Genomic DNA, 26,120 nt, shown 5'->3' with positions numbered 1-26,120 from the left:
AAAATCATAGATTAATTGATGTACCTATCCGATATTGAACTTAAATTCAACTTCAAAAGTTTGTTATTTGTCCAAAAGACAAGATAAACATTACCTAGTGAAAAAGATAATACAAAATGTACATAGACAAATAACGAATCTTTCACGATTACCGATGGATACCCGATACAGAAAATCACGAGGAAAAATCGGTGCGAAATGACCTGCAACCTAAAAAAAACTAAGATGTACAAAAGACGATATTTCCATTAAAAAATTCCATTTAAAAATAATACTGTAGATTGAGTTCAGGCCTAAGGCGATAAGGAAAGAGGCAGGAAAAAACATGCAAGAAACGGCGTAAAAAATGCAAAAATTAAATTTGATTTAGTGCTATTTAGGTCGGTGTGTGGATAAATTAATCGAATAACTACAATCGATAATACATAACTTATCAATGAAATGGAATATTAAAAAGGGGTACGAAACTAAATTTATTAATTAAAAGCACACAACACCAAACATACTATATATTAACATTCCTCCCATTCAATAATAGCAACTTTATTGTTTTGAGAAAAAGACCTTAGGTCCCGTCTGACAAGTGGTTCTACATTTAAACAGCATCAAATCTAAAAGCTTTTTGAAAATAAATTTGTCTCTGTTTCTAGTCAAATGGGAATGTTGAACGAAGAGATTTCTTAAGTTAGGTAGCTTTGTAGTGTTTAAAAAAATTATGATATTTATATCTGTTAGACATAGATAAAATTCAATTGTTATTTAAGAATGGACTTATGTGCCATCTAATTGAAAAAAAAACGATAAACAAGAGTTCCGAATTTTTCTTATTGAACTAGAATATCCCGCCGTGAGAAAGCTGAGGTATAGTTGTCACCACATCTCTAAGATTTTGATTGATCTTTTGATTTGAGCAGTGTTTAATTCATGTATTTAAACGCCAATATATTTATCACTAAACTTAGTCTTACTACCCTAAAGCATCTGAAAAAACGATTATATAAAACAAAAAAAACATTATTTGAAAAAAAAACTTTTTGTGATAATTTAATGAGTCTCCCCGCGCTCCAGCTACACGCGAAATTTCACCGGACTAAGACAACATGAATTTGCCCGCATCTAAAGGCACGCGACCATTTGACAATGCCGAATTCTGGATTATTTCAATTTTTGTTTTTTTCTGATGCATTTATGTATTCGTTGGGGAGGGGTGGTGCGACGAAGTGACTGTGTTCGGTGATTCAAACTGATTGTTTTGGCTGTTGGTTTTTTTATGACAGTGTGTGTTTCGATCATTTGTAATTGTGGACATTGTGTGTTTATTTTTAAAAACTTTAAAATGTTTCGGCCCTGGGAAAATTCTAGTAATGATTTTTGGAGACCATGGATGCAAAAAGAAGACGATAATGTTAGCGATCTGGACAGTGACTTAGATTCCGAATGTTCATTTTTCAGTATTGAAGAAGTGAATGGAGTGGAAAATGCAGAAGAACAAACAGCTAGGCGTAGAAATCTTAGTCAGGATGCAAAACAAATTTGTCTAAATGTGTACCAAAATTTATTAAACGACCCTGAGTTTAAAAGCAAAAGTTCTGCTTTGCAAAAAGCAACCTTTTTAACTGGTGTCCCATATTCGACAATAGATAAAATGGCAAGAACTGGGATTAGGAAGAAGAAAATAAGGAAAGATGCAGGAAAACTAAAGGAACTTAGCCCAGCTACTGCTAAATTGCTTAGGAGTGTTGTCGATGATAAGTATAGACGCAGTGAAGTACCAACCATAGAGATAATAAGGAAAACCCGTCAGAAAAGGAGAAGCATTACTCAGATACAACCTTAAGGAGGCATTTGAAAAAATTGGGATTTAGGTTTAAAGTAATTAATAAAGGGGCGGCCATAATAAAAAGCAGTAGGATTGTCAAATGGCGCATTTAATATTTAGAAAAAATTTTTAAAAATAGCAAGGAGTCTCAAGCAATTTATTATTTGGACGAGACATGGTATGACACCTATGATACTGCAAAAAAAGGATGGTTCTAGTCTATGTGAACTAAAAGAGCAACCTTTTTAATTGGTGTCCCATATTCGACAATAGATAAAATGGCAAGAACTGGGATTAGGAAGAAGAAAATAAGGAAAGATGCAGGAAAACTAAAGGAACTTAGCCCAGCTACTGCTAAATTGCTTAGGAGTGTTGTCGATGATAAGTATAGATGCAGTGAAGTACCAACCATAGAGATAATAAGGAAAACCCGTCAGAAAAGGAGAAGCATTACTCAGATACAACCTTAAGGAGGCATTTGAAAAAATTGGGATTTAGGTTTAAAGTAATTAATAAAGGGGCGGCCATAATAAAAAGCAGTAGGATTGTCAAATGGCGCATTTAATATTTAAAAAAAAAATTTAAAAATAGCAAGGAGTCTCAAGCATTTTATTATTTGGACGAGACATGGTATGACACCTATGATACTGCAAAAAAAGGATGGTTCTAGTCTATGTTAACTAAAAGATGCACCTCCAACCCGAGGATTAAGACTGATAATTCCTCCTTGTGGTTCAAAGGATGGTTGGGTAGAAGGGGGCCTTAAGTTATGTGGAAAAAAATTGAGGAATGCAATTTTGATTACCATAAAAAATGCAGTCAGACATATTTGAGTCATGGTTTGAAAGAAGCATTATTCCTAAGTTAAAAAAGAGTGTGGTTGTCATGGACAATGCTTCTTATCATTCGAGACTACTGGAACAAATCCCCAATTCATCCAGTATGAAGCAGGTTATCCAAGACTTTTTGGTAAGGTATGATTTGTATTTTCATGAATAACAAAAAAGACCTACTTGAAGTTCTTCATAGCAAGTCATGGGAAAAGCAATATGAGATTGACCAAATTGCTGAAAAGCATGGTCATACCATTTTAAGATTACCTCCCTATTATTGTGTGTTTAATCCCATTAAGTTGATTTGGGGACAACTAAAAAGGAACATTAGAAGAAGCAATAAGTATCCAAAATTTGATAGCAGGGTCGTAGAGGTTATTTAAATAAAAGGTAATTTCATAGGGACAGATCTGTGGACAAAAGCAGAACAAAAAATAATTAGGTTCGAAGAAGAATATAGAAACTTACACCACATCATGTTAAATGGGGGAGACCGGTTAATCATAAATTTAAATGAAGAATCAGATGATGAAGAAGAATATCTGGAAGACCAGGATTAGATGCAAGGATTAGATCAACTATTTAATTTTAGCATTAAATGACAGACAATCTTTTCATGCCATTCGAGAACCACAGGGCATCAAAAATCAAACAGAAATAAAAAGAAAAACTATTTACAACCTAAATTACTATTTGTTAGTCAGTAACCTGCCTTGAACTGTGTCGTAGACAGTTGAAAAATATCTATATTAAGTTTATTTAGATACTGGTTACAATTATCTGTCATTCTGTTAATAGGAGAAATGCTTCCACGATTTACCCTAAAGAAGTTTTGGTGTAAATGTCTTAAATATACTTTAGGAACATTAAAGTTAATGTGATTAATCAGCAAAAAATTTTTATATTTAAGGTTTTTGACAATAAAATATATAAATAACACATCTTGTATATTTCTTATTTCTTCAAGTTTTATGAAATTAAAGGTTTTTAGCATTGACCTATATGAGACCAAATATGGGTATGCATTGATTCTTTTAATATAAAGGTAACGTAAAAAACGTTTTTGTACTTTCTCTATCTGATTTAAAAGAGACTCTGTTGATGGCAATGCATACTCAAGATGTGGCCTCACAAGTGCATTATATAATCTAATAATGATTTCAATTTTAAAATTTTTGTTTCTAATCACAAATCCCAGTGACTTATAAGCTTTCTTAATAATGTAGTCAAAATGTCCATTAAATTTCATACTGCTTTGGTAGCAAACTCCTAGGTCCCTTATTTCATCACACCTTTTTATTTTTTAATCTAAAAAATAATAATAATCAATGATAGCATTTATTTTTCGCGTGTAGGGAACAGCAGCAAACTTCTTAACATTAATTAACATTTGATTTATTATTATATTTGAATTGCTCACCACATCTGCAAGTGTATCAATAAACACAAGAAAAAATAAAGGCCCCAAGTTTGAACCTTGTGGCACTCCAGATTTGGCTACATACTGAGGCTCTGAAAAGTTACTACCAATTTTGACTCTTTGTAGTATAAAGTAGCTAAGTAAGTATGCCTCTCTAGAATTTCCATATTCAATTAATCTATCCAACAAAATAGAGTGGTTGACTTTATCAAACGCCTTTTCACAATCTGTGTAACATCAAGCTGACTCCTACTATCAAATGCTTTGGCTGCACTTTTAGAGAGAGCTAATAGGTTTGTGACAGTTGATTTGTCAAGTAAGAACCATGCTGACTGTTATTGAATTTAAATTTAAGGTGTTCATATAGTTGCTTGCATAAAATTTTCTCAAAATTTTTTGGCTATCACATTAATAAGGCTTATTGGCAGATAATTTTTTATAACATTAGCCTGATCAGTTTTAAAAACAGGTGAAACAATTATGTGTTTTAATATTTCGGAAAATTATCCTTTATTCTATCCAAACATTCTAATCTAACAATCACACTAATCCTAGACCTTCTCACACAGTTTAATTTTGGATAAAATTTATGACATAAAAATAACGTTTACATATTTCAAAGAAATCAAAATATAATTATGTGGAATTGAGTATATAAGATAGGCAAAAAATGTCTTTATTTAGGTATTCAATATGTAATATTTAATTTGTGATGAATAGAATATTGAATTCATACACCAAAACGACGATATGATGAATGTTACAAATTTACTGGTGCCAACCCTATTATGGATTACCATCCAAAACCACGATATTTTTGATGAAGCTATTTTTTTTTCAAAACTATTCCTATAAATCAATTTCTGTGAATTCGGCAGACTCGTGAAGATAAACACTATAAAATAACACCATTTTTCTCGTTCTAACCAGCCAGCAAGTAACAAATGAACCTATCTTAGTTAGCAATTTGGCCTTTAAAATCCACATACATAGATCCTATTATTCACACCACTTTACTGCTGCGTAACACTCTCAATAGTTTTTAGATGTTCCAGTAAGTTCACTATTACTTTCTGTCCTTCACACATTACATATTTTACTATCCCTTATCCAAAAACCTTTAAAAAAATATTATCTTGTTTGCTTGTAAAGATTTAATTCGTCAATTGGTGTTCTGTAAACATATAATTTTAAATAATTGAGAAGCCGGTTTTCATAAAAAACTTCATCGCTCAGCCAGCACTGACAAAACGAGACTACAATCGGTCTAGAATGTTTTTGATGGACATTCCTTGCGCTCAACCGCTAGCAGAAATTTATATCCGATTTTTGCTGTGATTAGGTTTAAAATGGTATCATAGATATTCGTTGATGGTTTTTCTTCTACACCATGAATTGTAATATTTTTATTATGGTTTAGGGACCTTATAAAATTAACTTCCTTTGTTCCGATATTGTAATTTCAATGCGGTAGAAAAAAATATATTCATTTTCCAGAAAGTCTCTTTTAAATAGTTTTAAAACACTTATATAAAACATAAATTAAAAGTATTAAAGTATGACATTAAAAATTTTCGGCTGTGAAAAATAATTATTATTAAAGCAAAATAGAGGTGAAAAAGAATGTCTCATTTGAAAGTGATGTGGGAATAATTATATGGTGATGAAGGAAGAAAAAACTATTAATATTTTGTACTATTTCTTAGCTAATTTTATATTACAAATGTAGGCACAAATTAATGAACTTTAAGCAAGTTATCATTTCCAACATCAATATTTTTAGGTTTTTTTTTGTAATAAAAAGAAAACTAAATTTTACGTATATTTACTTTTATAACCTTAGACCACAAAAAGTTATTTCATCCTTAAAAGTGAGATAACTAATTTTTAACCTGCATCTCAAAAACAAGAGAAACTGATTCTTGCTTAAATCATTAAAAGTTTAATAAAAAAGTGGTACAGCTTTATAAAAAAAAATGTGCAACCAACTAATAATGAATATTGAGTTTCCCAATTGATGGATAGGACGCAATGTGTCCATTACTTGTTCTTCATGCAGAAATTATACTTTCATCTTTATTCTACCTTATACGCATTGTACATGTCTATCAGGATGGTATTATCTACGATTTTAAATTGTAAGAAGTCGTTGATATGACAGACAAGACTTTGCAATCAAATAAACGCAATTTTGAAAAATTTTTAAAAATTTGAGTCTTGTAAAAACAAAATTAATTTTACCAATAATGGATTTTTTTCTTTTATTTTATTATAATGTGCTATACTTCTCTTTTAAAATGTAACTTTAAATTATATGATTTTTGATATAATCAACTTCTTTTCTACTTCATTTACCAACAATGAAAACCTCATATAAAAACTACAAAAATATTCTTTTAGTTATAACAATTAAGAAATGTAACATTACTCACTTGTGTAACCAGTACTCATAGTAATAGTCGTAAAAGTAATCAAAGTTTCCGACCTGCATCCTGTCTATTAATTTTTCAGTCTCATTAAATACTTGCGCGAAAAACATTTCATGGCTAATTTCAGGAATGCCGGAGTTTTTCTGTTGGTTCACATTCTTAATAATGTCATTTATACACGTGGTTGGAAGAGAGTTTGAGAGATTTACGCCACAACCTAAAAAATATATATTTGTCGTTTTAATGCATTATCACAGAGAAACTTTATTTTGGATATTCCTATTCTACTATAGACTATTAATTGCCTGATTATAAATGAAAAACTCGATTTCAAAGTAACGAAATAAAATACCAATTTAAAATATAACGTACCAATATTAATTGAAGCTAACTCGCCTAATATAGTTGATGTAACCATAGCTCCACCAATCTTAATGCCATTCGCATACAAGTCATTTGGCCATTTAATACCTAAATGTATATCCTAAAAGAAAAATATATATTCATAGACAGAAGTCAAATGTATCCACAATGTGCAATTTAGTAATAAATATACGTGAGTAAACACTGTGGCTTTCTCAAATAATACTCGAATATTCCAAATGTAAACGTTAACAACTAATTTTCGTTATGAGCTTATATGAAGGCCACTTCCTCTCCTTTTTTTTTGCAAAATACAATAACATTAATTTTTTTATTATAAATTTGATATTTTTACAGCGAACCGGAAAACATATATCTTCTATCTAACAACATTATATCTCAAAAAATATTACTTTAATTTCATCGATTTTTTTTACACTATAGATATGCAACTTGTACAGAATATTCCATTTAAAAGGGAAAAAATGGCCCATTTGTTGACTTTCGCCGTATTTTTTAAACAGTTCAAGAAAGCTAATCGATGTATGTTAGCTTGGAGAATTTGAAAATCGTAAACTAAAAAAATAATTATATGAAAAACAGAAAAACAAAAGTCTTAGGCCATAGATGTTGCGCTTCTTAAATGGATTACCCTAATTATTATTACATTTTTTGATTCCATGGTCAATTATAAATGTTTTTTAATAAGGATATCGACGCTTAAAGAGTCTCTTTTTTGGTTTAACTTAAAGAAAATAAGTTAATTAAATTGACTTATTCTTTGGTTCGATTGTTTTCCTTCCGGAATAATAAACTGGCTCAAAATGGCAAACCCTATGGTACTCGAGTATTACGAATAGCGTCAGTGCTACGATCTCTCTGTGGATATTTACAGATACCTGTGGACATTTCTCTAAATTTAATGCAAGATGCAATATTCGGGAAAGACGTGCTTTGAGAGTTGATTCCAGACTGCACTTCTTCATAAAAAGAAGTCTCGGTATAGCATTGTTCTAGCCGTCTGTGGATGCACTCGATATTCATGAGTCGCATGTGTGTCGTAGTAGATCTCTAGGTGGAATGATACGGGCAAGTTCGAAAAAACATTCACCGTGATAGTATCGATAAAACAGGGTCAGGTGCGCCACCTTCCTTCTATGCTTTAAACTGTTTCCTTTTAGTTATCTTTGGATCTCCTATAAGCCGTGTGGCCCTCTTCTTGATAGAATCAAGCAGCTTTGAAGTCTGTTTGAGTTCAGAGCCCCAGATGTGAGAGAATTAATAAAGAAAATTACAAATATGATATATGAAAAACATTAAAATCTGTTACGGTGTATACAGTTTTCTCATTTTAAAGTCCCAAATTTTTGAAACGCTACTTTACCTATTTTATTAACAATGAAATAAAATAAAAATTTTTAGCTATTTTATTCATAATGAAGGCTGCCTCTGCCATCCAAAGCTATTATGTTCGAATTACTTTCTTCGTCAGTTCGATTGTTAGATATAGAGATTGGAAGCAATATGTCTTGGCATGATCATGTAGCCAACTTTTTGACTCGAAAATAATTCCTATAAATAAAAGTAGGCGGTATGTACTTTTCAGAATGTGTAAAAAAATATGAACAAAAACGAGCAAAAATTTTATATTTTTAGAATAATTTCGTTTACCTGATTTGCTACAAAAATATTCAATTCACACTTCTTTACATTCAGTTCCAGACTATTGCTGTTACACCACTCAGCAACACTATTTAAGTACAATTGAAGTAGCTCAGCATTAAAATAATAAAATATGACTCAATGGCTTTATACAGTTTAAAATTATCAGCAAGAGCAAGATGCTTTGAATGAACAAATACATCACTCAAATCTCTTATGAACAAGTTAAAAAAGACCGGTGCAATATGTGAATCTTGAAGCACACCTGAAGATACTTCAATACCATTAGAAATATGATTATTTATCCTGACCAACTGTGTGCGAGCAGTCAAACTGTGACAAAATCGACCAAAGTCTTACCAAAGCCTATAGCCCCACACTTCCTAAACAGATGTTCATGACCCCTATCAAAGGCCTTTGAGAAGTCTGTATACACTCTATCAACCTGTACAAACCTCTCACACCAAGTGCAGCTTGTCCGAGCATCGGGCATTCTGCGCGCTGCAACTGACCTGAAAAGCATGTTCTATGGGATCCATGTCTAGGGATAGTGCGAGCCAGTCCAAACGATTCATGCTCTCTGATTCCAGACATTCATTTACAGCTCTAGAATGGCGAAGTCGGGCGTTATAACAGTTTCGCCGGTTAAGTAAGTAAAAATAGGGAATGTGCATGAGCAACCTATGCAGCTCTTGTTGTTTCCCTCCATACCCGTATCCGACACCAATGACTATCCTGCACCAAACAAATTCTTGTTTTGCTATAAAAAATACTGAGTTTCAAAATTCTGCAGGTGAAGTCATGTGCTAATCTTGCGCCTACTGTAGCCGACGAAATTTGTGCTCAGATTATAGTCGGACTACTCTTAATGGTTAGCGACAACTCAAACCTGTTACAATTTGCTTCCGCAATGTAGTGACCGATGGTTACCGATCGGATGGTTAAGTGAATATAACGGTTCTGTTGTTGATTACTTAAACTCTGTCTACCTCTGTTCGATCTATCATAAAGAGAGTTATTCTAGAGATAACAATTCCAAGTGCAAGACACATCACTTTGCGACACCCCAAGTCTATTAGCCACGAATCTTTGAGACTGGCCTTGTTTAAGTAAATCCACAACTCTTGCACAGTCAATCTCACTTATGACTTTTTGAGTCATCTTTTCACGTGAACTCTTAACTTTCTTGACCTTAATAATCAAATCAAAAAAACTTAGGATGATAAAGAATTTCTTCGTATAAAAACTAGATAATGCAAAACTTTTGAATCTATGTATATTATATTAAATTGGAATGTTCTCGAAAATTTTAAAAAAAATGTTTGTTCTAAAATTTAGTTGAGGCAACCGTAGGTGTCGGTGTTACCAGGTGTAATACCTTAAGAAATTTTTCTACACATGACAATCTCGCACAAGAAACATTTCTAAATTGACATAAACGCAAGAAAATATGTGTTCTTAAATACGTTGACTATAGACCTAAGAATATAAAAAAAAAACTTACGGTATGATTTCCAGTAAGGTGTTTAACTGCTTTGACGACCGCAACCATGATTAAATGCTGTATTAAACCCTGAGATTTTCCTAAATTTGTTATTGTTGAAATATGTAACTGTAGGGAAAACAAAGCACTACCAGCGGGACTTAACCATCTATTCTTTGAGCGACCTAAAAAATTACATATATGTATGACGAAAGTTATCTTGAGTATACCTAGCAAAAACTCAAATTTTCAGACACTTTTTTAGATAATCAATTTTAATGGTAAGAGCCATTTATTATTAAATTCATTCTAAAAAAAATTAACAACAAGTCAATCAATAAATACTGTAAAAAATCACAGGCTGACAAAAAATGGATTTAACATTTCTACCAAACATTTGACAGAGGGGTTATTACTAAAGAAAAAATAAATAGGCTGTTGTCAAATCCTTTTGAATTTAACTCAATGCAAAGCTTCTAAGACTAAAAATGTTAAATTCTATTTCAAACTACCATGGTTAGACAAGAATTAACCTCCTGACCTGACGTGGTAATTATAAGAATTACCGGGGTTCACGGAAAGGGACAACCATATTACTATTATTACTAGTAAAGGTAAGCTTAGATTCACCTCTAAAAACAGCCCATCCATAGAGGTAATCTCCAGCAAAAAGTAATTACACCCTGGCATACTTTTTTAACTATAACTTAATATTCCCGAATTGAAATTTTCTTAAATGCTAGAATGCCGCAGCGATTTTCCTAAATGGTATTTTTTCTAAACAATGAATTTTGCCGAACAATTGTTTTATCCAACTATTCATTTCACGAACAATCGAATCTCCGAACGATAATTTTCCTGAATACTTTTTTCTCTAAACCATTTTGCCGAATATTGTTTCTATTATTAGCAATTTTTCTCGAATTGAGAGTAAAGGGTGTTTCAATAAGAACGCAATTTAGGATTGCAGATTTGAATTGCGTGCCATTTTTGACAGTCATAGTGTCACATGATTATGAGGTGATGAATCGAAAGTTGACAGATGAGAGTTAGTAAACATGGAGCAACATGGTAGATCAACGCATCGTGATTAGTGAGTTTAAACTGCCACTATTCGTAAAATGCGTCCCATGTTCGCTCAAAATAATGTTCCTAATTCATCTACTGCGAAAAGAATAATCAAAGAATTAGAAAGTACTGCGTGCGTTAGTGATGTGAAACAAACGACACGAACTCGTTCGAGGAGGTCGTTCGGAACAAAACACCATGGAAGTTCGGGAAAGTGTGACAGAAAGGCCAGTCGCCACCAGGCACAAGAATTGGATATTTCAACAGGAACTTTTCAACGAATTCTCACTAAAGATTTACTACATCATGCCTACAAAGTGTCTCAGCAACTTTTGCCAGCAGTCCCTGAACAGCGATAATAATTTTGTATTTTAATTATATTCTACATCTTTTTTCACAAGATTAAGCTCAAACATCTACAAAATTAAACTTTTCTGTAAAATCAAACTTCTAAATCAAATGGTTGATATATCGGATAAATATACAGTGCTTTCATTTCAAAACGATCCACCCTTAATAACTTTCTTAAAAAAAAAAAAAAACAAGTCAAAATAGATATACAGGGGGATGTTTAATTATGCATTTACTGAAGTTCTGTCAATCACCTCCTCACCTCCAGCTAACCTCACTTTAATATGTCAAATGGGAACCCCCATCGTGTGATACATCATAGTAAGGAGCGTAAAATTACCTATTCAACGGTACCAAAAAAAATGAAATCGGTAAATGTGTAAGCAAATAGTTAGCGAAAATGTGTAGAAATAATGAATATTTTATTTACGCCAAATTTTGGTATGTCAAATGGCTACCCCATGGTGTGATACATTATTTTAAAGGGCATTCATTATGCTATCAATGGTTGTAAAAAAAAATGAAATTAATTGACCAAGAAACAATTAAAGTGTAAATCGGTAGGGTAGAAAAACAAATTTAATTAGTTTAACAAATTTATTTTATTAAATGTTCAAAATGCGCGCCGTTATTAGCAAGACAATAAAAAAGCCTATTTTCAAACTCCTTACAAACATTGGCAAGGGTCTGCCCGCTAATTTCTCTGCATTCTTGAAATATTCTATTTTTTAAATTCTCAATACTCTCAGGTGGGGTTTTATAAACTTTGCTTTTTAAGTAGCCCCAAACAAAAAAGTCTAGTGGGGTTAGGTCCGGAGACCGCGCAGGTCATTCGATTGCACCACGTCTGCCAATCCACTTTTCTCGAAAATTTTCATCAAGCCACTCTCGAACTACCAAAGTGTAGTGCGCGGGAGCTCCATCCTGCTGAAAATGTATATTATTTTCATTCAATAATATAGCACCATGTTGATCTACTTGATTTTCCATAGATTGGATGATGGAAGGGTATATTGCATTTTCTAAAAGGTTTAAATAAATTTCGCCAGTCAAATTTTCTTCAAAAAAAAATGGCCCGATTATTTCATTCCCATAAATTCCTGCCCAAACATTAATTTTTTGGGGATATTGGGTATGGCCTTCCCGAAAAACATGCGGATTTTCATTATCCCAGTATCTACAGTTATGTCTGTTCACCAGGCCATTTAAAAAAAAGGTCGATTCGTCACTGAAGCAAATGTTCTTCAATAAATGGGGATCGTCGTTAATTCGCTGGCACATCACTTCACAAAATTGAATTCTCCTATCAAAATCATCTTCTCCGAGTTCATGAAGAATATGAATTTTATAAGGAAAGAACGAAACTTTTTTTTTAAACTTTATGTACGAAACCAGTGGAAATATTTGTTAGTTTTGCGGCCTTTGGTACAGACAAAGTTGGATCCATAGCAAATTGTCCTAGTACTTCAACTTGGCATGCTTCATCGACAACACTATTTTCATATTTTTTCTTATTGCAAATCGATCCCGTCTCTTCAAATTTTCGTATCAATTTTAATACGTATTTATGGCTCACGTTTCTATCTTGATACCTTTCATTAAATGCTCTCGCGGTTCTGCGAGCACACCGATCTTGAGCTCGGAGTTATGGTATTCATTAATGTGTGATAAATATATGTTATGGTGGTAAGATTTTGTAAATACCTTTTGATAATACCCTGTAAAATAATAGTGGTTCGGGTGTCATTGTTTTCCGGAAAATGATATATATTTATCCAATACTGTAATTCGATTTGGTTACTAGACACGTAAAATGTTATCGCCAAGGAATATAAAAGGTACAATTGAAACTTATTGGATTAAACATAAAAAGTATGTTTTTATTAAGCGAAAAGGAAACCTCTAATTCGTTATATGGCACAAATAGAAAATAACAAGAAATGTAGTATATAGCCTGTAACGTCATACCATGCCACAGGACAAAACAAACAACGCTAATAGTCTATTGCAGCCAATTAATAAAAGCAATAATTGTTTAAGATTTTTTAAATACTATATATCGATTCCTAATCTCGTTTCTTACTTTAGTGAACCTACCCCTGCTTGATAGCAAGAAATAAAGCCACCATTAGTCTATTAAACCTCTAATTTCACCCAAATTAGTAGAGAGATTATAATTATACAGCCTGTATCCAAACTTTAAAAATGAATGCCTGATATAATGAAACCAAAACAGAAATTTTAACCAAAGTAAAAGTGTAATAACTTACCAACTCCTGCCAATTGCTGTCTTGTAATTACAGCAATTCCATGTGACAGCTGTGAATGCTTTACTAGTTGATGTGTAGTAGCCATAACGTCACTGTAAATAACCAGTCTCCCAATATACTTAGTGTTCAATGTATCAAAATAGCTAACAGTATTAAAATTCTGTGGACACGCATGCACAAGAATCGGCAGAAACTTTGTTGTCGGTTCATCATAAGGATCATCCTTTCCACAAAAAAGAACGTGCATGTCACCAACAGTCATTTCGTCTTCTTTTATTGAATGAGATTCCGACATCATGGCCAATTTAAGTTCATGGCAACCCAAAAAATAAGCGGGGGTCAAAACAGGATCTTCTATATTATTACAATCTAATCCTAATTGATTGACCAAAAGATCTTTAAGAATATCTAGTCGATCTTGATTGCTGCCTGTGAGAGCTTTGTAGTAGTTTTCATCCTCTTCATATTCGACTGGATCAATTTCTAGATGAATCTTAAAAGAAGATTAATATTAATCAATTATGTTAATCTTTTAAAGTAATGTAATCTTTTATCTTTTAAAGTAAGTGAAGTTTACGTAAGTAAAAGAAAATTTCCTTTCAACAATATTCGGAATTACTAAAGTTAATAAAATTCCTTTCAATAGGTGGTTTCATTCAGTGATGAAGAAAATGCTGCCTTTTCCATAGTTTGTTAACCAAGCAGTTCCTTGATCATCCTTTACGATTTACTAGCCCTTCATGGGTAAAATTACCTCATGAACTGTCGCCAATCCCTTTAAACTTTAACTCATGAATGAAGAAAATAAAGCACTAAGTAAATTTAGAGCAAGTAAAAGTGAGGCAAATTGCAAAATGTTACGTGATTTAAGGGGATCAAATCGGGTGAGTTGGCATGTAGTACGAAAAGAATGAATGAAATACGAGCTGCTGCTTGGAAATCAGTTTCTAGCAGTCGTAAATGCGCGCGTCCTGCGGCAAAATGAAAATCATGAAAATTCTGAGCATATCCAATGAAGAGAGTATAAGAAAAATTAATTGCGATACGAAAATTAACAAGATCGATTTGATGCAATGTCACTGATAAAAAAATTCGTGAAGAAGTGCGAGAAATATTTGAAATCTGCGAGCCGAAAAAACTGAGAATTGATGTATGAATAAACAGAGGCTTTTAAACGTTTTGAAACCGTATTGTTGTTAAAAGGATAGGACATGGAAGCTGCCCTTGTTCGCAAGGATTTTTTAACATGTTATATTATTAAAAGCATTATTTCAAATTCCATGTCATCATAGACAACCCGTTGTTGTCGTTTCTTGATAAATTAATTTCATTATAAAATTTATTACTTACATCTACCAAGGTCTTGAATTTGGTTAATATTTTCTTAATGTGTACCATAGTGAAGGTTTTTTCTGGGTACGTTTTTTAATTGTCGCCCACAATTAACCCTAATTCAATTTTATATTCAGTGCTTAATGTTACTGGCATTTCTACTAAATTTTATAAATATTTTCTGGCAAATACTAAATACAAATATTTGCGACCTCAGTGTTAAACATTTCTTGCTATAAACATATAATTTTTTTGTTAGTGCATCACACATTTCACATAATTACATTTACATTTGTTATGGTAAATAGGGAAAAATTGTAAATAGCAGGATATAATTGCATATTTGAATGTTGTTATATTTCGTCCTGGTTCCGTACATAAGATAACAACGTACAGTCTCTCTACCATACCATATACCACGAAATTTAAAAAAAAAAACAATAAGTCATATTAAGGAATCAAAAGATACGTTATCCTACTGTAGACCCTGATAGCGATAAATAGTTGTTCCGGAACAACCTTGAAGAGTTACAGGAGATATTACAAAAAGTCGGAATTGGTTTTCAAAACATGATAAACCCACACGTGTACTTCGGTAGTACTTCGAGAGTGGTGCACTTCGAGAGTACCAATGAGTCAATTGAAGTCGATATTCGGCAAAAATTCAATTCCCTCTTAGTCGCTCCAGCACATTGGATTCTGTTAAATTCTGATAATTGCAGAGAGACCTTGGAACAAGATCATGGTGGTCGACAGAATGAGCAATATTGTTCAACTTCGTATCAAAATATTGTTCAATATCGTATCAACAACAAGTTAAAAAACCTCAAGTTCTAAAATCTCTTCGATTCCTTTTAAAGGTACGCGCACATACAACGGCATCGCACGGACGGCACGGAGGAGACGGCCGGTACTCGACGGATTTTTTTATCAGGGTATCGCACATATCTTGTCGGAATCTATCGAAAACGCGGGAAAAGTCGGTGGTCAGTTGCGAGTATGTCTTCGAGCGGTGAGGAGCTGGCCATTGTTTTGGAAGAAGAACATTTTCAAAAACGAAGAAAGCGCAGACGAGTGTGGATTCATGAAATATGCCGAAGGATAAGTGTTTTTGGGGAATATGCACAGTTGTTTCCAGACTTAATGAATGACGAGAAAAAATTCTTTAATTACTTCAGAATGACATGTATTAAATTCCATTCCTTATTAGAATCCATAAGAAAATCCATAACTGAAGAATAGTGTCTATCTCGCAAATCTGTTGGAACAGAAGAAAGGCTGATGATATGCTTAAGGTTAGTATTTACTATTATTACTTTAAAAAAGACTCGATCATATTTCCAACTAGCATTTTATCCACTTTCAGCAGAAATGCCTTGTATATGAATATATTTTTATTTGAAAAGTAATGGACAGAACATACAGGAACTCACAAAACTTAAAATTATTTCTCTTAACATGTAACAAAAGTATGCAAATAGAAAAATATGAGCATTTTTATATAACTACTAAACAGAAACACACAAAACTAAAAACTAAATTGTCTTCAAAATTTATTTTGAAAAATTCTGTGAGGTAGTGTGGTAGTAGCTCTGTGTCGATATTCGGTAATCATCAAGATTTAATAATTGATTTTCATTTGTAATTTGGCCAGCATACTCGGAAGGTTCTGTAGGGGTAAAGATGGCATTATTTGGATGAAGTGATAATGCGGAAGTTTTAGCCTGGACGGCATAATGGGATGGCATTTTCTGGTGGTGCGGGATGTGTTAATGTTGCTTCAGCGTCTGTTACAAGTTGAAAGACCTGTCGTTTAATCTTTAGTGGTGTTGGTGCTGGAAACGTTTTTACTGTCGCCGCCATTGAAGAAAAAAATACATCCAGGGGATGTGTTAACGTTATATATTTTCCAATCTGAGATTTTTCTTTGTAATAATAAACCTTATGGTTTTTGATCCTTAGAAGGAAAGAAGGAATAAATAAATAATTTATAATTGAAGGCAGCATTTTGTAGTTGAAATAACAAGCAGAGCCATTACATCTATAAATAATTGAAAGAAGTCGTCGTGTGTTTTTAACCTTCTTGAGGTCTGATGATGCTCTTAGGAGCGAAACACGTGTCACCATCCTAACAAAATAAAGAATTTTTGAGACCGAGACTTTATGTTGTTCTCCTTTGATTTATCTATAAATAAGATTGAAGATATATAGTATAGCAAAATTATACGTCCTTTTTCATGGAATTAGTCAGTGGCGTGAAAATTAAATTTGTATATTTGCTTTTATAATTAATTAAGATATTCACTTAGTTACAATTTTGTTGATTAGAGTCTTATCCAGCAAAGCCTTGAGTAAAGAGGTACCCCAAAAAACAACGGTTTATAACAATTACTATTAATCAGTATAATTCTGCTTTAGAGCTGTGGGATTAGTTTTGTCCTTTACTGCACGGAGACTGCTTCTCTGCATTATCTTCGACCAATTTAGAGCTCTGCACCAAGAATAGAATAGGTTATTAGGTTTGTTGTGAATGGGGCACCTTGTGGCCCTCCACTACGACTCTAGGTCTATTGTGCCTCACTCCTAGGTGTTTATACTTCCTCAATCAAGTCCACCCTCTTTAAGAGTTCTATAATTTGACTGGGAGAAGCATTCTTAAAGGCCTTGAAAGAGAATAGGAAACATTTTCTTATGCTCAAGAATAGAATAACGGAGCATCATATGATACTCTTAATTTCTATTGGTGTTCTATTATTGCTCATAGTGCGCCAAAGCCTTCATTAGCAGCATATTTTAGAATGAAGGGAACTTTTCAAAGTTGCTAAATGTTTAGTACTACCTTAGATAATACTCTTTTACTAAAATAAATTATAATTTTTTTAAATAAGTTAAGAATTATAATTTTTTAAATTAAAGAATTAAAAATTATTAGATGTATATATCACAAACATTAATTCAATATTCTGTATTTTAATACCTTTGTTTATTATTTTTTAGTCTACAGTTGCATAATTAACTGTCTTTAAACATCTACATTCTTGTTAAGAGAATTTTCTTCTTATTTCCGAAACGAGGACTAAATATAATTACTAAATCAAACGAACTTACCTGTAATGAAGTTCGATTGTAATTATAAGAAGTCCTCGTGAAATAAATAAGTCTCTCCCACCCTGACGTCCCCTATGGTTAATTGCGTCAACCGCAGTTAAGAGTTCAGAAAGGGACCATCGTGGAATCTACATTCTTGTCTTATTTACGAAACGAGGACTAAATATAATTACTAAATCAAACGAACTTACCTGTAATAAAGTTCGATTGTAATTATATAAAGTCCTCGTAAAATAAATAAGTCTCTCCCACCCTGACGTCCCGTTACGTCCCCAGAAAGGGACCATCGTGGAAGCCCTTGGGACCAGGTATGGTGTACGGTATAAGTAGAGAGACTACGTTGTTATTATAATTACAATCGTACTTCATTATAGGTAAGTTCGTTTGATTTAGTAATTTTTAGTTTAGACATCTTTTTCAACAATTTTCGTTAGCGTCAAAAATAAAGGTACTCTTGAGCAAAATTCGTATTTTTTACAAAATTAGTATATGGCTAGCAAAATAACTTTTTTCAGAAAACTAAAAAGAAAAAAGTTTTCCATATGTTGCTAACTTAAGTAGACACACTGTATATATGGATTGATACTTACAAGATTGTCTAGGGAAATTGATGAGGATGCTATAAGGATCTCTCATGGTTTTATTTTGTGCTTTTCAAGAAATCCGTGAATAATTTCCATAATTTTTAAGTTAGGTTCATAGAATAAAGATTGAATTGATATTAGTGTTTCGACATTCCTAGAAAACCAACCTGCCATTCCTTGCAGCACTAATTTAGTGCCTCCCTCTCAAATTTGTCGCTGATATAGGCATATATTATTCCTTCGTTTTTAATAAATTTGTTTTAGATATTCCTGGCATTGCTTCATCATTAATTCGTCCTCCGCTAGTGGTTGTGCTTCTGTCATTCGCATTCTGCTAGTCTAATATTGAACCTTTTTTATTTTTATATATTTTTTATGTATTTTGTATTTTTGAGGATTGTGGAAACTGTAATTTCCTTACCTCCTTGTTCCATCTTGTATCCATCTGTTAGTGATCTAATCTTCCTCTTTCTGGTTGCTAGCTATGAGTGAGTACCTATAGCTGAGTTATGATTCCCTATAATTTTGCTTGATTTGATTTTCTTGGTTTATCTAGCTTTTCTTGCTACCTATGCTAATTGGGGATGTTTCCCTTCCTCTGCAGTGGGAGGAATTCAGCAATATGCAAGAAAATTGTATTTTTAATTAAGGGCTCTATTTTATGAGATAAGTTCCTATACTCAAATCGTGATATTTCCAAAATATCACCAATTTACTTTAGTTAAGATTAGGCTATTTTTTATTTCGTTAATATTTTAAGCGCATGAAGAAACAAAACTTAGTTACGATCCAGGTTATTTTGTTTTCCGGTTTCAGAATATCAGCGACTTCAGCGAGATCGTTTTACATTTTTGGCGCCAAAACCCGTTATATGACTTTAATGTAGAGACTCACGAACATTTTCAGGCAATAAATGCTAATATACCTTGCAAGGAGTTTCACTTAAAATCTTAGTAAGCCATTGCCTGTTTTGATAAAAGGTGTTTGATTATTGGTAGTAACCCTTCGACTAAATCTTCTTGCCTTATACACCTCAACCAAAAAATTTCTGGCTTATATTTCTTGTTCCTCCATCTCCTTGCCTTAGAGATACCTCTCACCACTTCCCGTGAGATACCTCTCACGACTCTCTTGATTAATACATTGTATTCTGGTATGATTGGAAACCTTTTTCGTTTTGTTTCTGATAAAATTGTTTGCAGAATTAAAGGTATTGAATTCAACTATTATTTTATTTCTACATTTTCCCATTGGTTTCTTCATATTTTCTAGTTAGTAGCCCAAAGTGATATCAACCTAAGAATACTGCTTTGGTCATTGACATAGGATGAAGGTTTCCCACATTTTTATCTTTCTCTCCCTGACTGTGAATGGTCCAATAAAGTTCCTGATATTCAAACATTGTTCTATCCTTTTTACTGATTTTGGGTACTTGTGCGTCATCGACCCTATCACCCGAAAGCAGATTCTCCTGCTCCTTGCTAGGGTGCCTAACTCTAGCTTTTTTTGGTGAGCTTATTCTCGTTAAATTCGAGTTAGAAACGTTCGTTTCAATTGTGCGTGTTGTGCTTGGGAAGCCCGTTCTGAGCCCTCTAGAATATCTATGCATTTTGGTGACCTTAATGTTATATGTACGACTGTTAATCAACTTAACCTGACCTTAATGTTATATGTACGAAATGGATAGAAATTACTAAGAAATATAAGTTGATCTTACCGCCGTTTGTAGGAGATTGTTATACAATACGATTTTATAGTGGTTAACTAGTTATTTCTACCAGAGGGATGGATTTTATAAGATTTTTTTTAGTGGTGTTGTTGTGTGGCCGTTGTATGGTCGTCCACGTTCTCCATACAAATACTTGGGTCAACACCTTTAGACACAACTATACGACAAAATACTATATCGCACGCGGGATCTAGGTCCAATCGCGAGTTGAAGTTCGCCAGAGCAACGACCATATCAGCCAATTAGACCGTCAGGTGCAATCAGATCGCACTGACACACCCATTTCCCGTGACATGGACACTCTAGATTTTTGGAAAAATGTTAATTTTAAATTGTATTAAAATATAGTTTTTATTCTTCTGCTACCAATAGAAGTAGGTCAGTCGCAAATTTAAAGGTCTTGGCGTCAGGATTCTAGTGTTCATTTTTGTCAAAATATTATTCTTCTATCCATAGCGTAATCGCACAAATCGGCAAGTTTTTACTATATTTTACTGTTGTACAATTCTCAAACACCAGGATATACTTTATAGTTTAATACGATTTTCAATAAATAATAACAAATATTTTACCTGCGAAAAGACGGCCTTTCCTTCTGTTCCTTTAACAGATGCCAGTAACAAACTAGGCGTCTGCCACGTTTCTTCTGCGCCTAAGATTTGTACTTGGATGGTATAATCTTTGCCGCCGTGCTGAATTTCAACAGTGGATGGAGTTTTGGGAGCAATCGGACTCGATCCGTTGCCGCTACTTTGATTTGACGCGTCTGAGTCTTTGGAAAATTGTTTTTTCGCAGGAGATGCTTGGTAGCAAAAAACGTGGTGCATCATTTTCACGTTTCGCCACTTGCCATAAGTAAAACGAACTAATTCGTGCTCTCTGACCTGTTAAATAAAACAGTTTTTAAATGTTTTTTTTTCTGCTAAAAATCTTTTTAAGAAAATCCAATTATTTAAAATAGAGTAGGATATTCAGAATATTATTATTAAAAAAAGTTGAATGATAGAAATACTTGTTTAAGATTTTGTTTAAAAAAAATTACCTAAAGTAATTTTTTTTTAAAGTTCGCTCGTATTTTAACATCTAAACTTCGAATGAAAACTTCTTGCATAGGAAAAATTGGAAACCAACATGATCAAGGATGAAAGGATGAAAACTAAGATATATATTTTTTAGATTTCTATGTACGAAAGTGGTTTTAAGGATTGAATTAAATTTAGAGGATTGGTATCGATTTTGTAGCCTATATTAACGTCAATGCTAATCCTTAGTCATTTATTGTCAGAATATTAATGAATTTAAAATTCAGTAAATACCTAAAGTTCAAATTTCAATATGCAAGGCGATTGTATTTTTAAATTAAGCGCTCTGTTTTAGGACATAAGTTCCTATGTTTAGTAGACATAAGTTTCTATGCTAAATGACGACGATAAAGGCCATATAAATTATTGGATAGTCTCAAAGATACTGATAGGAAAGACAAAAATAGATTACCCTAGCTCTTCCTAGAGTACTCAGATTTAGAAAAACTCGAGGCCTCTAGCATATGACCGGAAAACAAATTTAATATAAACAATCTACCTGGAAACCACGCATTAACTGAACAAGTAAACAATACTTACAAAGCAATAGAAAAAATACCACTCCAAACCATTAGAAGCCAAATATTTAAGAAGGTATATAAGTAACTAGCAGTTATTATTTTAACTGAAGGAGGAATCAGATGAGGTAAAAATTATCCGCAAAAAACAACATAGCTTTGTGCGGGGTAGAAAATTATCAACAGAAATCCAGTTTGCGAGAATTTACCAAAGCTTGGTTACTCATTCAATGCAAGACATTCAACCGCCTTAATGACGCTTTGTGTCGAAAAGGCTTTTGACGGGGTGTGGCATGGTGGATTTATCTATAAAATGGCAAAATTCGGCATGACCACCGGTCTTCATAAAAGATAGAAAATTCACGGCCAAAATAAATAATAAAACACCTTCAGATAGACCAATAAGGGCGGAAGTGCCCCAAGGCTCCCCGCTCTCACGGACACTATTCAATATATAGCAGGCGGACATTACCAAACTCTGACCACTATTATTACTTATACTGCAAAATCACCACTACTCTTATTTAGCCTTATTCGCTGATGACATCTGTGCTTTCGCCCGCTTCAAATACTTGGACCAGATAGCCACAGAGATAAGCTCTGTGTATGGCCAAACGGCTGGACAATAAAAATGTATAAAGGCAAAATGGAATTATACTATTAACAAAAAGAAGAGATAGCAAAATTCCAAACTTGGTGGCGTTGGGCACGGGTCCTCTGGAAAAACGCGATTCGCTAGCTGAGAGTCTTTTTCGACGATAAAAATAATCTTAACCACTACATCAAAAGGCAGAATAATTAAAATAATGGGCTAGTCCAGGGCTTATTCTCCTTCTTAAGTGCCAAACCTAAACTATCTATAAGAAATAAACAAATTTAAATAACGTTTCCAAAGCAAAGTTTTACGTATGATAACCAATTCGACTATCTACCTGAGAAACAATGACATCCACGCAGATTTTCGAATAGAGACAATAAATGAATTGATAATAAAAAAATACAATAAATTTAAAAATGGGTCAGAGCCCTTGCGAATAACGAGTTAAAAAGGTCCCTATTAAAGCGGAGGAAAAAGCGACCCAGGAGAGGTGTTTTTTCAAAAAAAAAAATAATATGCTCTTATCTTTTCTAGGTAGTTAAAAGTTTATTCAATGCCCTTTTGGCATTCTGTTTTTTAGAGGAAAGCACAAAGACCAAAACACAAATTAAACAATTAATATACGCACCTCTGCAGTAGTAAAATTGTGTAAAACACTATACAGTAAGTCACTACAAAGGCAAAGTAACTGTCCGCCATTTAAAAGATACTTCATTAAATGATAAGTCAATTTGGGATCCACGTTGCCACACACAACAACTAGCGCAGCCGTTTCGCGCCATGCAAGGCTGCCACCTTTTGGGAGATCGTAAATTGTATATCTGAAAATGTATAAGTTTATAAAAGTTCGCACACATTTTTAACCTAAAGTTACCTTAATTTATTTAAAATAGTTTCAAGAGCTTCCTTAACGTTAGTTCTAGCAAGTGAGCTTTCTGAATACACTAAAACATTCAAAGGTTTTGCATTTTGTAACATTTTTCTGTCTCCTGTGAAATCGTCCGAATCTGCCGGTGATTCTACTTCTATATTTGGATCATTTAAACTAGCGGTTTCAGGCACAGTTTCTGTGAATTTCTCAGGGTTTACCTTCTGAGAAACTGAGCCATTTTGTATTTGAGTTGTACCTTTTACAAATAAAAGTGATCAAAGTTAGAAGGAAAAGCAAACAGAAATCTATAAATGATCAATAAGATAGTTTTAGTTGAACACCCAAGATTTTTACCTAATAATAATTTATTGATTTATTTTTATTTAGATAAACTATACAGAGTGTTAAATTAAAAATTTCCCATCCTTAATATTTTTGATCGGGAATGGGGATCAAGTAGAACATCATTTTAAAAAGCGTTCAATTTTCTTTTTAGTGGTATCCTATCTTGTTGCTTTTTACCTAGAGGATTCGGAATAATCGCGCTTCAAAGTTACAGAAATAATTAAACAGTACAGTCAGGACTGAGATTTTAATTTTAGGTTACTAATTACACTAAAGCTATTGCACTGGGTCTTCTTGAAGTACAAATAATCAGAAGAGTAGTTCTAGTTTAAAGAATTAATTTTCTATTTATTGGTAACATATAACTTAACATTATTATTATATGTATAGCATACATATTCGATATATAACTTAAGTAATGACTTTTTATTTGCGGCAGAGAAATTACTACAATAATACACATGGGATCTGCTAACGCATTATATTATAGGTTGTTTAAGGGCGTTTAAATCAGGTGATTTTGGAGGCCATTCGATTTGTCCCCTTCTGCCAATCCATCTATCCGGGAATCTTTCGTTCAACCACTATCAGAGCGGAAGAAAAAAATAATAAGGTAAAGCACCGTCCTCGTTAAGTTTCTAGCTCATGGGCTATAAGAGGATCCATAATCCTGGATAATCTGTCAAGTTTCCTTCCAACATTCATAGCTGAAACAGATATTTGGCAGAATATTAGGGAAGACGTTGACTTGCCGAATCATGATTTCAGAAAACTCTATTGTTTTATTAAAATCGTCGTCATAGAGTTCTTGAACTGTCTGCAATTTGTATGAAGTTTATGGATTTTAGCATTTTCAGTGCCTTTCTTACTTTCTCGTACGATATTCCTGTCTGTTATGCTAGTGTTCCCAAGGCGCTGACGGGCTTTGCATCAAATATCGCAAAATCTAAATTTGAGCTACTTCATTCAACACTCGTGGATCACTGAACCAATTTCGGTGCCACTAAATCCAGCACTACTGTGTGACTTACTTCACGATTTGAATTTCTTTAATTGAAAAGCAATGCCGTCCTTCGTGTGCACTTTCCAACTTCTGCATGAATGAATATAATTAATTTTTTTTTAAAGAATAAACAATTCTCAAACCATAAAAATAAACAATAACATTCCTATTTTCGCTACATCTTTTAAATTTTAATATGGTAACATAAATACAGGGTGCCGAATCGAAAACGAACAGAGCCATTTACCTTATTTTAAAGGTATTACAATTCTTTTTATGATGATGTAAAATTCACGATTTAAAGCTTAAAGTAGACTATAATAGGTAAAAAAGGTTAGTTTGTTTTACTTTGTTTTTCTTTTACTTTTACTACTTTCAGAAATAATTTTAGTAAAAGCATTTACTTAATAAGAAAGTGCTTTTCTTCACTACTCGCGTTTGTTTACCATTTTGCTGTTAAAAATAGCGATTGGAGAGTTTTTGGTGGTAAAAGAAGTTGTTTATTGAAGAAAGATAAGAAAGGAATGAAAAGGGTTGAAAATGTCTAAATATTTTTCGGAAAAAATCAGTGTGCTACTAGACCAGCACAAATATTTAATGAACGACAAGAGAACAGTAACGTGCTCGGAAAATATGTTGTAGAACTTATAGCTAAATTTCGGGAACCTGGATCAATCCCCAAAACGCAACATTGAAAATCCTATAAGGAACGAAGTAATAGAAGTGGGGGTTTAAGGCAAGTTTTATACATTCTTCATGAAGTACCCGCAAATTGGATAGTAAAGTGTAGAAGTCAATCATCATAACAGTTGAAACATCAACAGTAAAAAATCATAAGTTGGAAGGTTTACGGTAAAGAATATTTTTTATTTTTAAACGAGATATGGCTTAATGACTTGTATCTGAGGAAACCTCGGAGACGAAAGTGATGGGTTTTTTTGGAAACCAATTCTGCGCATTATTAAGTATTCACTCTAGAACCCAATAAAACTTCTATAGTACCATCTTTTTAAGCATATTGTATAAATATCAGATTGGTACCGAACGTTTTAGGTAAATATGGTTTCACAATATTTTATTTAAAAAAAAAACAAATTGCACTCATCGATTTTACCATGTGTTCAAGTCGTATATGGAATACAAGGTTACCAAGAAGACTAAAAGAAAGAAGCTAGAAATTATTTTCAAGTTCCTAGAACCTACCTGGAAGACGCTACTTCTACTGCAAATTTTTTCCTAGGAAGGCTTATTA

At 33.0% G+C, this 26,120-nt stretch overlaps 2 protein-coding genes across 9 annotated transcripts in view; one reads left to right on the top strand and one right to left on the bottom strand.

Moving 5' to 3' along the window:
• The window catches only part of LOC126748915 (biotin--protein ligase), a 227,154-nt gene that overhangs the window by 68,757 nt on the left and 132,277 nt on the right, over positions 1-26,120 (bottom strand). For all 8 annotated transcript variants that reach the window (XR_007664835.1, XM_050458459.1, XM_050458478.1 and 5 more), the window contains 7 exons: positions 23,524-23,776; positions 23,278-23,470; positions 21,024-21,335; positions 13,699-14,191; positions 10,031-10,194; positions 6,874-6,985; positions 6,505-6,718 (listed from right to left, as the gene is read on the bottom strand). Coding sequence is in view for 7 of the 8 variants with exons in the window: in XM_050458459.1 (XP_050314416.1) it covers positions 6,505-6,718; positions 6,874-6,985; positions 10,031-10,194; positions 13,699-14,191; positions 21,024-21,335; positions 23,278-23,470; positions 23,524-23,776 (1,741 nt within the window). In the remaining variant the exon portion in view is untranslated. The remainder of the gene's footprint in view (positions 1-6,504; positions 6,719-6,873; positions 6,986-10,030; positions 10,195-13,698; positions 14,192-21,023; positions 21,336-23,277; positions 23,471-23,523; positions 23,777-26,120) is intronic.
• The window catches only part of LOC126749023 (structural maintenance of chromosomes protein 2-like), a 445,423-nt gene continuing 419,313 nt past the window's right edge, over positions 11-26,120 (top strand). The window contains exon 1 of the mRNA XM_050458635.1: positions 11-21. The gene's annotated coding sequence lies outside the window, so the exon portion shown is untranslated. The remainder of the gene's footprint in view (positions 22-26,120) is intronic.

This window comes from Anthonomus grandis, chromosome 2 (genome assembly GCF_022605725.1).
Source record: "Anthonomus grandis grandis chromosome 2, icAntGran1.3, whole genome shotgun sequence".
NCBI lineage: Eukaryota > Metazoa > Arthropoda > Insecta > Coleoptera > Curculionidae > Anthonomus > Anthonomus grandis.
Note: the sequence above shows the minus strand (reverse complement) of the source record. Positions and strands in the feature narration are given on the sequence as shown.